The sequence below is a fragment of the Macaca nemestrina genome, chromosome 17 (genome assembly GCF_043159975.1).
Source record: "Macaca nemestrina isolate mMacNem1 chromosome 17, mMacNem.hap1, whole genome shotgun sequence".
Lineage (NCBI taxonomy): Eukaryota > Metazoa > Chordata > Mammalia > Primates > Cercopithecidae > Macaca > Macaca nemestrina.
In genome coordinates, this window is record NC_092141.1 from 4,493,932 (window position 1) to 4,509,732 (window position 15,801).

The 15,801-nt window shown below is 40.3% G+C and overlaps 1 protein-coding gene across 2 annotated transcripts in view; it reads right to left on the reverse strand.

Annotated features, from left to right (window-relative positions):
- Nucleotides 1-15,801, reverse strand: part of LOC105472134 (ubiquitin conjugating enzyme E2 G1) — a 103,295-nt gene that overhangs the window by 53,627 nt on the left and 33,867 nt on the right. Inside the window, exon 1 of one of the 2 annotated variants that reach the window (XM_071082177.1) lies at nucleotides 10,594-10,793. The exons of the other annotated variant lie outside the window; for it this stretch is intronic. Coding sequence (XP_070938278.1) covers nucleotides 10,594-10,690 — 97 coding nt within the window. The 5' untranslated portion in view covers nucleotides 10,691-10,793. Of the gene's footprint in view, nucleotides 1-10,593; nucleotides 10,794-15,801 lie in introns of those variants that run through there. 2 annotated transcript variants of the gene reach the window in all.

Consider the following 15,801-nt stretch of genomic DNA (forward strand, 5'->3'; position numbering starts at 1 on the left):
TTTAAGGACTTCGGTACTTTTTGAAATAAATGCTGGGAAATGAATCAAAATAAAGAATTCTGTTATAGAAAAACAGAGGTGAAAGGGACCAGTGTAGTTACCAACCCCATGTAAATGCATAAATAAAACCAAACCACCATGAATGCTATAAGCTTTTCTGTAAGTATATATATTTAATAATATATGCTGCCATTGCCAAGGGGCGCACACACACGTGTGTGTGTGTATTATTTTCTTGTTGTCATTGGTCCTATTTTCACAATATCAGGATTTATATATAAATTTATATTATCAGGATTTTACATTGTTATTTTCTGTATTATTGTAATTTTACATTATCAGGATTTCTATGTTAAAAAATAATAACAAATTACTAAATATATACATTTATGGTTAGAAAATGAGAAGGGAATGGAGGGAAGGAAAGGCAGAGAGGTACTAAGGAACACATATGTGTTTATTCCCTCATCCTGGACATCAATAAGTCAGTGGGTTCCGTCAAGAGTCTCAAAACTACTTAGAGGTTTTTTATCAATTTTCTTCTCTCAACTTTGACTCTTTTAGAAATTAATCTCTTCTTGATATAAATATCTATCTATAGGTCAATAATTTCTTCAACATTACCTTAGCTGGGTTGTCATTCGTATGCAACTTGCAGCTTAAAGTATATAAATGGCATACCTATTACAACCCCAGATTTCAGCCTGTGTACATGCCCTGAAAGGTAGATGCAAGGATGTCCAACACTGGGAGGTATCTGTAGGTGGTGGTGGTTATTACCAAGTAGTAGAATATTTTCAACTTTCTTTTATATACTTTGATTTTTTAAATAATGAAAAAAGGCCATTTATCCTAAAGTAACATAGGAAAATAAAATAGAAGGCATGAGACACTCCACCTTCTTACTCTCCAAAGACAACCACTGCTAACAATTTGCTGTGTATTTTTTCAGATTTGGGCTATACCACCATACACTATACAGAAATGGAATCACCCTTTTCTAACTGATGGCCACTTAGCATAGTCTGAACATTCGATACTTTGTTTCCACCACCACACCTCTTTTTTTTTTCCCCTCAAATATAAATAATGCTGCCTAGGTGTGAGGTGAGAGGAGTGAAAAAACAAAAAGAAAGGTAAAAAGAAATGATGAGTATTTAAAAGTCTTTTAAAAAATAAATAAAGGCCGGGCGCAGTGGCTCAAGCCTGTAATCCCAGCACTTTGGGAGGCTGAGGCGGGTGGATCATAAGGTCAAGAGGTCAAGACCATCCTGGCTAACACAGTGAAATCCCGTCTATACTAAAAATACAAAAAAATTAGCTGGGCGTGGTGGCGGGCACCTGTAGTCCCAGCTACTAGGGAGGCTGAGGCAGGAGAATGGCATGAACCCAGGAGGTGGAGCTTGCAGTGAGCGGAGATCGCGCCACTGCACTCCAGCCTGGGAGACGAGACTCCGTCTCAAAAAATAATAATAATAAAATAAAATAAATAAATAAAAAGAAAAAATAATGCTGCCATTGCCAGGCGGTATAAACCTGTAGCCGCAACTGTTCTGGGGGATGAAGTGGGAGAATCTCTTGAGCCCAAGAGAGTTTGAGGCTGCAGTGAGCTATGATCGCACCACGGCACTCCGGCCTGAACAACAGAGCAAGATCCCATCTTAAAAAAAAAAAAATTAATTTAATTTAATTTAAAAAGAAAACTTTGCACTCTCCTTGTACATCTGTGGAAGTATATCTAGAATATAAACTATAAACTGAACTCTAAGTCAAAGGAACATATATATCAAACCACAAAATGTTTACTTCAATGTATTATCCCAGAAACATTATAGGTAACTATTTCCCTCCAGTCTTGCTAACACTGGGTATTTTACCACTAGCTAACACCGGGCATCCTTCTGCCACTGGCAATTTATCTTTGGTGCATTTATATATTTTTATTTCCCCACCCCTTTTTTTTACATTGAGTGATTCTCCTTTTTCTTATTATCTGGATGGGCTTTTTAAGCACTGTGGCCTTTTTTCTTTTTTTGGAGACAGAGTTTCACTCTGTGGCCCAGGCTGGAGTGCAGTGGTGTGTTCATGGCTCACAGCAACCTCTGCCTCCAGGGCTCAAGCAATCCTCCCACCTCAGCCTCCTCAGTAGCTGGGACCACAGGCACAAACCACCATGTCTGACTTTTTTTTTTTTTTTTTGTATTTTTGGTAGAGACAAGGTCTTCCTATGTCGCCCAGGCTGGTCTTGAACTCCTGAGCTCACCCGCCACCCCGCCCACCCAAGTGCTGGGATTACAGGTGAGCCCAGCCAATTTGCATAATGTTTGTTGCTATTAGAGTCTAAGGTATGATGGCAATATTTACATTTAAACCCCCAATTTTCCTAGGCTATTAGTGTGCCATTCAAATGTGTGTCTATAAAATTTATTATAATTAAAGCAAAAGTCTGAAATGTGAAAATTAGCAAGATAATATAATTTTTCTTTTGTGTATTTCGATTGGACTAAGTATGATATGAAACTCAAAAGCCAAACAAGTCAGAATGACAGCTTTGTCTACATTTTGAAATACAACAATCTGAATGACAGGTTTCTAAGATATGACCAAGTAATAAACTACTTTTAATGCAAGTATAAGAAGTAGATTCACATAAAATGCACAAAGTTAAAAACTGGAACAGGTAATACAAATACAAAATGTTCTACTCACAAACACATATTAAGACGGTGTTGACTCCTCATTCCTCTAAGTAGTCTCTACCCACTTCTTGACATAAGAAAGAAGGAATAATGTAAGCAGCAGACCATGCCAGCTCCAATCCAAGATTTCTTCCAAAGGGGAACAACAGGTGTGATTGTGTCGAAGTAGCTGTGACATACTGACACTAATTCTCTCTCTGCTGTATCTTCCCATCATGCCTGAACTCCTCCTCAAACCCTTCCCTAAGACGGCATTAGGAGATCACGTTTCTCTAATTCAAATAACTATTTATTTGTATGTGCTTCTTCTCCTTATCATCACATTAGCAAAAGAAGAGAGCCCTGTTGCATGATCAGAAATGTTGTGCATGAAATATAACTTCCACTGAAAGGCATCTTGTACATGATCTTCTCCATATTAAGTAAAAATGGCTTCTAAGAAAATGGGATGTCCTGGGAAAATACAGATGAACCTAACGAAGAGGCCTAGGAAAGCACATACATTGAAAGAAAAAATTGGAAGTAATGCATTTGTTAAGGCAAGGGAGCCAAAACTCAAGCCCCCGACTCTAAGTATATCCCCTGCATCACACATAAGACCGTTTCTATGCAAGAGAAATACAAATGAAGGCAATGTTGATGACTTGGACATAGCATGGTGCTTTTCTAACCATTACGGTAATACTTTATACAACAAATTTATAACTGCAAGCAGCATGGAACCACTGAGCACTGTGTGGCAACAGCAATGTGCATTTATTATCTCCAAAGTTATGAAGGTCAAAGTGGAGAAACAGGAGAATTTGGTGAGCAGCTGAGTTGCAAAGCAAACCCTGAATTGTCTGAGAGGTTTAAGAACAGTACATAAAAGCATAAATTAAATATCATTAATAAATAAATTAGCTTCTGCTGATAGCAAGACTGCAACAAACTTTCCCCCAATGAATTGCAGAAAACCATTAATAAAGATAGAAATATTAGAAAGCAAATTTGTAACTGACAAAAACAGACCTTTCTTAAGGAATTCATCTTTTGTAAGATAAGAAAACGTGTCAGGCTAACATTGCTTTTCTATTTAAAAAATTGAGAGAGATGTTAAGCTAAAGCCTCTGCTGATATACTCTGAACACCCAACAATACTTAAGACCAACCCGTAAAACAAACGCAAGGACTCATCACAACCTATGACATTAAATGTCAATTACTGATGCAGTTTCTGATGCAGGATGATGATGAAGACAAAACTCCTTTAACTAAGGACTTTAAGGAAGAACCTAAGACGACATATGAATTCATCAAAACGAAAATGAATTAATCAAATAAGAAACCAATCCCTTTCAATTTATTGCTGACCTCCAAAGTTTACAGAAAGTCATCTCCCAAAGCAAAAATTATCAGATCTTACTAAGAAGACTGGGTTGAGAGAATAGCTTTGTCGCCCAGGCTGGAGTGCAGTGGCACAATCATGGTTCACTAAAGCCTTGACCTCCTGGGCTCAGGCAACCCTCCTGAGCCTCCTGAGTAGCTGGGTCTATAGGTACATGTCACCATGCCCAATTAATTTTTGTAGTTTTTGTAGAGGCAGGGTTTCACCATGATGCCCAGGCTAGTCTCGAAGTGGGCTCAAGCGATCTGCCTACCTCGGCCTCCCAAAGTGCTGGGATTACAGGTATGAGTCACTGCACCTGACAGAAACTAGTATTTTTAAGGCTTTATATAATGCAAGAAAGGGGTGGAAATTTGTTACGTAGATATATTTAGAGCATTTCAGTCACAACCCTTAATGTAATAATCCAGGCAAGGATGATCAATGGATGCTAAAACCATTCAGTGCAAAGGTCACTGGAGAACGGAATATGATGCCCAAGCATCATCCCCCAGATTACTCACCAGCACAAAGAGATAATGCATCTTGACAACAGAGAAATCTGGCAATCACCAAATAACTGTTCAAATTTGGAACCATTAACCCAAGAACGTGTATCTTCTCATCTGATGCAAAATGGTATACACAAGCTTCATCTATGACATACTCTTGCCCCTCCCCCAAAATGTTTACACTGAATCAAATCAAGCTTCTTAGACCTGCACTTTCTAATATAATAGCCACTAGTCGCATGTGGCTACTAAGCACCTAAGAAGTGGCTAGTCTTAGTAGAGATGCGCGGCAAATGTAAAATATAAACTGGATTTTTGAAGACTTTGTGAGAAAAAAAAGTTATGCTGATTGCATCTTGAAATTTTATCTTAGGTGTATTGTTAAATAAATTATTAAAATGAATTTTACCTATCTTTTTACATTTCTAAACGTGGTTACAATTTTAAAAACACATATTAGGCTCTCATTTGTGGTTCTCATATTTCTATTAGATAGTACTGCTATAGTTTGCAGGAAATATAGGGGATGTGGAAATAAGTGAAATAATTGCTTTATTTATAAAGTGAGATGGGGTCTCACTATATTGTCCAGGCTGGTCTCAAACTCCTGGGTTCAAGTGATCCTCCCAACTCGGCCTCCCAAAATGCTGGGATCACAGGCACGAGCCACCATGTCCAGCCAGTTAAATGATTTATTGAGAAAATAGTTAGAAAAATCCACAATGTTGAATAGGATACTCTACTTAACAACTAGTTTAAAATCTTCAAAAATTCGATCTCAAGAGGATTCTTAGGGCCATCAAAGTATTCTGTATGATACTGTAATGGTAGATACATGTCAAATATTTCTCTAAACCCATAGAATGTACAACACCAAAAGTGAACCCTGATATAAACAATGGATTGTGGGCGATGACGTGTCAATGTAGTTCATCAGTCATAACGAATGTACCATTCCGGTGGAGGGTGTTGATAAAGGGGAGGTGTGCATGTGTGGGGTGTGGGGTATATGGGAAATCTCTACTTTCTGCTCCATTGTGCTATGAACCTAAAACTGCTCTAAAAAAATTAAGTATTAACAAAAAGGCAAAGAATTGTTGGGCAGGGGAGGGATGCAACACATAAACACTGAGCAGATCCAGGATCAGAAAAAAATAGCTGTTACACATTCTGGAACAAGTAGGAAAAGTTTAATAGCTGTAATTAATGTCAAAATGATACTATGGTTATGGATGAGAATATTCTTCTTCTTAGGAATGGCAAACTAAACTGAGAAGTGAGATATCATGTCTGCCACTTACTCACATTCAAATGGTTCCACCAAACTGGGGCAAGGAGAAGAGGAAATGAAGTATTTTAGTTTGGGGATTTTTAGTAGGCTAGAAAAGCCTTGTTTTTTCCCACTTAAAATAATCAGGCCAGAAGCTGGGTGCAGTGGCTCACGCCTGTAATCCCAGCACTTTGGGAGGCCAAAGCAGGTGGATCACTTGAGGTCAGAAGTTCGAGACCAGCCTGGCCAACATGGGCCATGAACCACCCCATCTCCACTAAAAATACAAAAATTAGCCAAGCATGGTGGCGTGAGCCTATAATCCCAGCTGCTCGGGAGGCTGAGGCAGAGAACTGCTTGAACTCAGGAGGTGGAGGCTACAGTGAGCCGAGATCACACCAATACACTCCAGTCTGGGCGACAAAGCAAGATTCCGAGTAAAAAAATGAAAAATAATTTAAAAAAGAGTCTTGGCTCAAATGCCAGATTCTCCTAAAATCTTTCTAAGTCAGAAAGGCAAATTAACTTTCTTGTCTATGTTACCAGGCACTATTTAAATGTATCTTATAGGGCCAGGCATGGTGCCTCACACCTGTAATCCCAGCATTTTGGGAGGCCAAGCCAGGCAGATCATCTGAGGTCAGGAGTTCGAGACCAGCCTGGCCAAAATGGTGAAACCCTATCTCTACTAAAAGTACAAAAATTAGCCAAACGTGGTGGTGTGCGCCTATAGTCCCAGCTACTGGGGAAGCTGAGACACGAGAATGGCTTGAACCTGGGAGGCAGAGGTTGTAGTGGGCCAAGATCACACCACTGCACTCCAGCCTGGGCGACAGAATAAGACTCTGTCTCAAAAATAAACAAATAAATAAATAAATGGCTTCAAGTCTTTTTTATGTGTTTGTCTGTTTGCTTGAGACAGGGTCTTGCTCTGTTGCCAAGACCGGAGTGCAGTGACATGATCCTGGCTTACTGCAACCTCCACCTCCTGGGCTCAGGTGATCCTCCCACTTCAGCCTCCTGAGTACCTGGGACTACAGGCATGTACAACCATGCAGACTAATTTTTTGTATTTTTTGTAGCGATGGGGCCTCACCACGTTGCCCAGGCTGGTCTCAAACTCCTGAGCTCAACTGATTTACACGCCTCAGCCTCCTGATGTGCCGGGATTACAGGCATGAACCACCGCTCCCAGCCCTCAAGTCTTATTACAATACCAATCAGCTGTAACAGGCAAGTATTTTCTAGCTACTTGATTCTTAATCTCATTCCCTCCCAATACTGGACAAAACGGACTACAACTTTTTTTTTTTTTTTTTTTTTGAGACGGAGTCTCGCTCTGTCGCCCAGGCTGGAGTGCAGTGGCGCGATCTCGGCTCACTGCAAGCTCCGCCTCCCGGGTTTACGCCATTCTCCTGCCTCAGCCTCCCGAGTAGCTGGGACTACAGGCGCCCGCCACCTCGCCCGGCTAATTTTTTTGTATTTTTAGTAGAGACGGGGTTTCATTGTGTTAGCCAGGATGGTCTTGATCTCCTGACCTCGTGATCCGCCCGTCTCGGCCTCCCAAAGTGCTGGGATTACAGGCTTGAGCCACCGCGCCCGGCCTGGACTACAACTTTAGACTCTAACTAAGTGGTTTCCGGAGCAAAGTGTTTTCAGATAGGTACTCAAGATTCCCTACTCTTGCTACACCACTAGGCTGTTCTCCCAGGCTCCCAGAACTCGGGTAACCCTTATATAATGACACATATTCAAACCAGTATTCTTCCTAGGGCATCCTGAATAATATGGTTCTGTTTTCTGACGTGGGTGGACTTTTCATGCTCTACCTCAGTGGTTTTAAAACTTCAACCAACTATTTCTTCACCTGCTAGCGGTTACATGGTATTCGTTTTAAAATAACTCTTAAACTTGTATGTATCTACATTGCATGTATCACATATATACCCACTATTCTGTATAAGTGAAAATATGAAAGAGACATATGCTGGAAAGACCAAAAAGTAAAATAAAGAGAGCTTAAGAGACTTCTGAACAACTGAATCTTTTCCTTAAACACAAAAAAAAATCCACCCAAAGGAATTTACAAATACAATGTAATCCCTGTATCAAAATCCCAACAACTTTTTTTGCAGAAATAGAAAAACCCATCCTAAAATTCACATCCCAAATCGCCAAAACATGCTTGAAAACAAGAACAAAGTTGGAGAACTCCCAGGTCCTGATTCCAAAGTTTACTACAAAACGACAATAATCAAAACAGTGTGGTATTGGCAAAAAGACAGACATACAGACCAATGAAACAAAATAAAAGCCTAGAAATAAAACCCTTGCACATACGGCCAACTGATTGTCAACAAGGGTGACCAGACCACTCAATGAGGAAAGAAAATCTTTCAATAAACAACGCTAGGGGCCGGGCGTGGTAGCTCACACCTGTAATCCCAGCACTTTGGGGAGGCCAAGGCGGACGGATCACGAGGTCAGGAGATTGAGACCATCCTGGCTAACACAGTGAAACCCCGTCTCTACTAAAAATACAAAAAAACCAGCCGGGCGTGGTGGCGGGCGCCTGTAGTCCCAGCTACTCAGGAGGCTGAGGCAGGAGAATGGCGTGAACCCAGGAGGCGGAGCTTGCAGTGAGCCGAGATCATGCCACTGCACTCCAGCCTGGGCGACAGAAAAAAACACTAGGGAAACTGGATATCCATAAGCAAAAGAATGAAGGACTCTTTCCTTACATGATATGCAAAAATTAACTCTAAATGAAATGAAAACTTAAACATAAGAGCTGAAACTATAAAACTCTCAGGTGAAAAAATAAGAGAAAATCTTCATGACACTGGATTTGGCAACAAACTCTTGGACATGACACCAAGATCAAAGGAGACAAAAGAAAAAATAAATGATTTGCATTGAAACTTAAAACTTTTATTCATCAAAAGCAACCCCCAAAAAATGGGAAAAATATTTGCAAATCACATATCTGATAGAGGATTAATATCCAGAATACAAAAAGAACTCATACAACTCAATAACAACAACAAAACCAATGCAAAAATGGGCAAATGACTTGAATAGGCATTTCTCCAAAGATGAAAAGATGGCTGGTCAACAAGCACAATGCAAAGATGCTCAGTATCACTAATAATAGAAGAAATTCAAAACCACAATGAGATACCACTTCACACCAATTAGAATTGCTATTATTAAACACACACACAGAAAATGACAAGTGTTGACAAGAATGCAGAGAAATTAGAACCCTGTGCATTGCTAATGGGAATGTACAAGGATGTAACCATTGTGAAAGGCAGTATGGCATGTCCTCAAAATATTAAACTTAGAATTACCATATGATCCAGCAATTTCACTTCTGGTTATATATGAAAAAGAATTAATGCAGGGGCTCAAACAGATGTTTGCACACCAATGTTCAAAGCAGCATTTTTCACAACAGTCCAAATGTGGAAATAACCCATGTCAACCAATAGAAGAATGGATAAACAAAATGTGTAGTATAGTATATACACATACAACGGGACGTTATTCAGCTTTAAAAAGGAATGAAACTATGATACATTCTACAACGTGAACGAACTTGAAAATATTATGCTAAGTGAAATAAGCCAGATACAAAAGGATAAATATTGTATGATTCCACTTACATGAAAATACCTTGTGGCCAGGCATGGTGGCTCACACCTGTAATCCCAGCACTTGGGAGGCCAAGGCGGGTGGATCACCTGAGGTCAGAAGTTTGAAACCAGCCAGGCCAACATGGCGAAACCACGTCTCTACTAAAATACAAAAATTGACCGGGTGCGGTGGCTCACACCTGTAATCTCAGCACTTTGGGAGGCCGAGGCAGGTGGATCACCTCAGGTCAGGAGTTCAAGGCCCGCCTGACCAACATGGCCAAGCCCTGTCTCTACTAAAAATACAAAATTAGCCAGGCATGTCTATTATAGGCTCATGTCTGTAATCCCAGCTACTCGGGAGGCCGAGGCAGGGAGAATCACTTCAACCCAGGAGGCAGAGGTTGCAGTGAGCCAAGATCACGCCATTGCACTCCAGCCTGGGTGACAGAGCAAGACTCTGTCTCAAAAAACAAAAACAAACAAACAAAAAAAACTAGCCAGGCATAGTAGCGGGCACCCCTGATCCGGCCACTTGGGAGGCTGAGGCAGGAGATTCACTTAGAACCGGGAACAAGAAGTCGTAGTGAGCCAAGATCGCGCCACTGCGCTCCAGCCCGGGAAACAGAGTGAGACTCTGTCGCAATTAAAAAAAAAAAAAGAAAGAAAGAAAGAAAAAGAAAATACCTTGAGAAGTTAAATTCAGAGACAGAAAATAGAATGGGGGTTGCCAGGGGCTGGGGATAAAGAGGGATGAGGAATTACCGGTTTGTGTGTTTGTTTATTAATAGTTAAGTGCAGTAGTGAGAAGGGGGGAAGAGTACAATGGAGGAGTTAAAAAGTCCGATATACAAATCTGAAGTGTGGGACACATCAAATGGAAGCCAAGCATATTCCCACCTCCTTGTGTGGCAGATCCTAAAATATAGATGGACTGTGTCATTACTCTGAATCACCCTCAAGCCTTCGATGCAGCCCACACCCAAAGAAGGCACCATTAATAATCTACCATGTACTTAAGATTCCTCCCAATACAGTACTCAGCAGCCACACCCGCCAAATAAATCCATGATGAGACATCTGCCATCCTTGCCTTAATATAACTGACCTCTGAGAACAAATCTGCCCTCCTCTTCCTTCTGCAGGAACCCTTTCTCCTTTCCTTTCTGTAGAGTTTCTCCTATGACAGGCCCATTTTGGCCCATGTGCAGTGCAAGTAGGCCGATATGCTCAGTCTCACTGTTAAAGAAACAGATAGTAGAAATAACTCCGAACTTCTTAGTTTTGGAAAGAATATCAAATTCCACCAAGTTGCAAGTCATTATTTTACAGAATGGAAACTTAAGCCTTGACTAGAATGATGGTTAATCTGGTTCTCCCAGCAGAGAACCCATATATTAAGATAAACTAGTCTGGCTCTCTTTAAAAATTAAGTGAACAAAATGAGAAATGCTTTTCACAAGTTAATTTTTAAAGTAAATGTACACGGTGTATATTATTTTATGATGTCTAAAATATCAACATATTGGATTTTTTGCAAAAGCCCTTTACTACCTATGCATACAAAAAAAAGTTCTTCCCTTGGGTGATTTAATAGACCTAGTAAATGTCAGATAACTTAAATATTTTGGCTAACAAGAGATACAATAAAGTCTATGATTCTGATCTGAATTCATTGCCCTATACCCTGACTACTGCAGAGAACGCAATAAAGAGGATGCTGTCACGCTTGCTTCTTAGCTTCTTTTGCATTCCTCTGTATCTTACTCCATTTACAACAATTTATCTGCATGACATACCAAGAACCCATAAAATAACCCTGAAATTATTTATACATTTATTCAAACTTATAAAAGAAACCTAAGCACATAGAAAATTGGAATTCATCTAAAATTTTTTCAAAATTAAATTAGGAAATTATGTGACTACCACTTGATGGGCTTCTGTGCTGCATTAAAAAATGACAATGGCGGCCTGGTGTGGTGGCTCACACCTGTAATCCCAGCACTTACGGAGGCGGAGGCAGGTGGATTGCCTGAGCTCAGGAGTTCAAGACCAGCCTGGGCAACATGGTGAAACCCCGTCTCTACAAAAATACAAAAAATTAATCAGGCGTGGTGGCGTGTGCCTGTAGTCCCAGCTACTCTGGAGGCTGAGGCAGGAGAATTGCTCGAACCCGGGAGGCAGAGGTGGGAAAAAAATACACCAAAACCATACATTATTGTATTCAGGTGAAATGAGACTGAGGCTGGGCACACCAGCTCACACCTGTAATCCCAGCACTTTGAGAGGCTGAGTTGAGTGGATCGCTTTAACCCAAGAGTTCGAGACCAGTCTGGGACCAGTTCTGAGCCCAGGAGTTCGAATCAAGTGGATCACTTGAACCTGGGAATTTAAGACCAGTCTCGGCAACATGGCTAAACCCAGTCTCTACAAAAAACTTTTCAAAAAAAATTAGCCGGGGCTGGGTGCAGTGGCTCACGCCTGTAATCCCAGCACTTTGGGAGGCTGAGGTGAGTGGAGCACCTGAGGTCAGGAGTTCGAGACCAGCCTGGCGAACATGGTGAAACAAACCCCCCCATCTCTACTAAAAATACAAAAATTAGCTGGGTGTGGTGGTGCGTGCCTGTGGTCTCAGCTACTCAGGAAGCTGAGGCAGGAGAGTCGCTTGAACACGGGAGGCGGAGGTTGCAGTGAGCCGCGATCACACCACTGCACTCTAGCCTGGTGAGAGAGCGAGATTCCGTCTCAAAAAAAAAAAAAAATTAGCTGGGCATGATGGCATGTGCCTGTGGTCTCAATTAATAGGGAGGCTGAGGTAGATGGATTGCTTGACCCTGGGAGGCAGAGGTTGTAGTGAGCTCAGATGGTACCACTGCACTCCAGCCTGGGCGAATGAGACTCCCTCTCAAAAAAACAAAAAAAGACTGAGACTCTTCTTTCTACTATTAATCAACTTCTTAGAAGATACTATTTCCATAATTTAAGGACTTTAATATATTTAAAATGTAAGACATTTTTGTGGTTGATTAAGGATTTCAACCACGACTGAAATCAGGGTTGTCTTCAAAATAATACTGAAGTATCTTTTGTAACCAATTCATAAACCATCTCTCTCTTCCCAGTGTAACTTTTTCTTACTATCCTGACTAGTCCATTGCCATTAGGCTTGTTTAAAGGTATGCTTTTTTTCCCTTAAGATTTATAGTAATGTCAGTAAGGTTCTCTTAGACTAAAACTAAATAAGGACTAAACTATCACCAGTAGCAATTCCTAATGGAATTAAGCCAAATATTGAGCAATTCCCTGATGACAATTCATGACTCACTGGAAGAACGCTTAAGTATCATGCTCTCTGAGTGGAAAGACTAGTTTAGCTAGACTACCCAGAGCAATGAGTTACGTCTCATGAGTCTACAATGTTTTACATGTATGAAGTACACTCATGGAAGTGTCTAACAATTTAACACCTTCTACGGTATGAGGCAACAGGAAACATGAAGACAGCAACAATCGAAAATCTAAATGACAGCAGATTTCTAACACAAGCCAAAGCCCAACTGTTTCTAGATCAACTGTTGCCAAGTTTCTCCCAGGCACTTTTCCATACCCCACTCCAAATTCAAAGCTATCTTCAAATTTTTCACAGTCTTACTTGATTTTAGGAATGGGAAACATTAGTCTAAGTGTCAAAAAAATAAATGGAAAGCCTACTTAATTGGATGATTTAAAAAAATAAAATTTCGGCCAGACGCAGTGGCTCACGCCTGTTATCCCAGCACTTTGGGAGGCCGAGGTGGGAGGATCACCTGAGGTCAGGAGTTCGAGACCAGCCTGGCCAATGTGGTGAAACACGGTCTCTACTGAAAACACAAAAATTAGCCAGGTGTGGTTGCACAAGCCTGTAATCCCAGCTACTTGGGAGGCTGAGTCAGGAGAATTGCTTGAACCTGGGAGGCAGAGGTTGCCGTGAGCCAAGATAGCACCATTGCACTCCAGCCTGGACAACAAGAGTGAAAATCCATCTCAAAAAAATAAATACCATTCATTCATTCATTCATTCATTCGAGACAGGGTTTCACCATGTTGGCCAGACTGGTTTCCAACTCCTGACCTCAAGAGATCTACCCACCTTGGCCTCTCAAAGTGCTAGGATTACAGGCATGATGAGCCACTGTGCCCTGCCCCCCCCAAAAAAAATTTCTAAATGCCAAAATAGTCATGAAAAATTAAAAGGCAAATAATTGCTCACATAAACCTTTCTCACACACACACACACACACACACACACACACACACAGAGACACAAATTCAAAACTGTCAAGGTGTTCACCTTTCTCGGGAATTTTTAAAATAATTCTTTTTACCTAGCAGAATCAAACATTTTTTTAAAGTTCCTGGTGGTATTAAGAACACAATAAAAAGTGGCACTTTGATACAGTTAATAGTGGAAATACAAATTAGCAAAGCCTTTCTAGAAGGCAATCAGTAATATTTATGAAGAACCTCAAAAATATTTATTTTCCTTGACTAAGAAATGAACAGAAATTTATCTGAAGAGAAATAATCAAGGATTATGTATAAATGTTTTCATAAGGAAAATCCACAGAAGCATTAGTTATAATTTAAGTGGTTTACAATTATAATTTGAAAACCCAGAAGTCAAGATGTGGGGAATATGATAGTACCAGCATATGCAAGAATGCTCTGCATCTATTTAAAACACTTTAAAAGAGCATTTCAGGACATGGGGAAATATTCACAATTTTTTAAAAGATATTCTAAATATATCTAACTCTTAAAACACGTACACTACACACTTTTGACAACAAAAAGCTTTGGCCGAATCTTGTCTTCTAGTTTAAGGTGTCAGTGTGGGCACATGTGCTCATCTCTTCTCCCTCCTAAGAAGTTAAATTTTTCTAAAGAAATTTAAAAATAACTTTTTAATGTAAAATATTTATTAAAAAGACCAGGTGGATTGCCCATGGCTCTGAAAGATGAAAACGATGGAAGAACGTGAACTGAGCGAGCAGAGTGGAGGGAGCAGAGAGCAGAATACTCACAGAGGAGCTGCAGCGAAGGAGGAAGGCTAATCTTCTGGGCAGAACCCCAGAGAGGCGCCAGTTCAGTGACCGTCGTACGAGGAAGGTCAGTAGTGAGAAGTGGGACTGAAAACATCTGTCATAGCAAGAAGTCAACAGAGAATGTCTAAAGTTGATAAACCAAAAAATAAACACTATAAATATATTATTTAGAAGCATGGAGTTAAGCCCCCAGGAGATTTGAACCTGAAAGGTTTTAAAAGCAATTGCCTCTGGGGAATTCTTCATTATCCTTCACTGAATGCATTGTTCACTGTTAGGCCTCTAGAATCACTGCTATTTGATTATTTGGGTTTTTTAAAGCTAAGTATATACACATATATATATAATGTTGATTTTTAAGTTTTTATTCTTTTTTTTATTTTACATTGTGTTCACTTTGCTTTCATACACAAACCTCAATTTTACTTCTTGTCCACTAAGTCAGAGGCTATATCCTATCTGGCAGTATTTTTCAACCTTAAGTCACACAGTCATGAAACAGATCTAGTGGGACATAACCAGCACCTATTTTTCCTAACGGAAATGAAAAATAAAATAGGGATATTGTTGGTGAAGCTTTCATTTCAGCTATAAACGTTTAATAAAATACGTGTGCTGGGGTACTATGGAAAATACCTTCCCTATTGTATCTACTCTCAACCCAGCAGGCAGAAGTAACCCTGGAAAAACGTGAGTCACGTCATGTCACTATACCAACGGCTTCCCATTCTCACTCAGAGTAGTGGCCTGTATGGTGGCCTATAGGGTCCTTCAGAATTAACCAGCATCTCTCTCCAACCTTCAGCTAACTGCTCTGCCACCTCCCTCCAGCATTCAGGTCAGCCCCCTTTCAGGGCCTTTGTGCTTGCTGTACCTAACCTCTACATGATTCACTCCTTTACCTGAGTTCCTCGGTCCACTGTCACCCTATTTTTAATGAAACCCCACCCCCTTACACACTCCTTATTTTATCTTCTTTGCCTGTTCTAGTTTCCACACAGCACTCTACACTTTCTATTAATTCTTCTTTCTCCTACCCTGACTACAATGCAAGTTCTATAAGAACAAGGGTTTTCGTTTATTTACTGATATAGCCCCAGGACCTGTGACAGTCTCTGGCAGTAAATATTTGCCCAATAAATGAATTACTTAAAAATATGTATCACTTTAGGAAAAAGCCATGTCACTGGCAGTGAAACACAACAATCCTTAAGTTTGGAACACAAGAA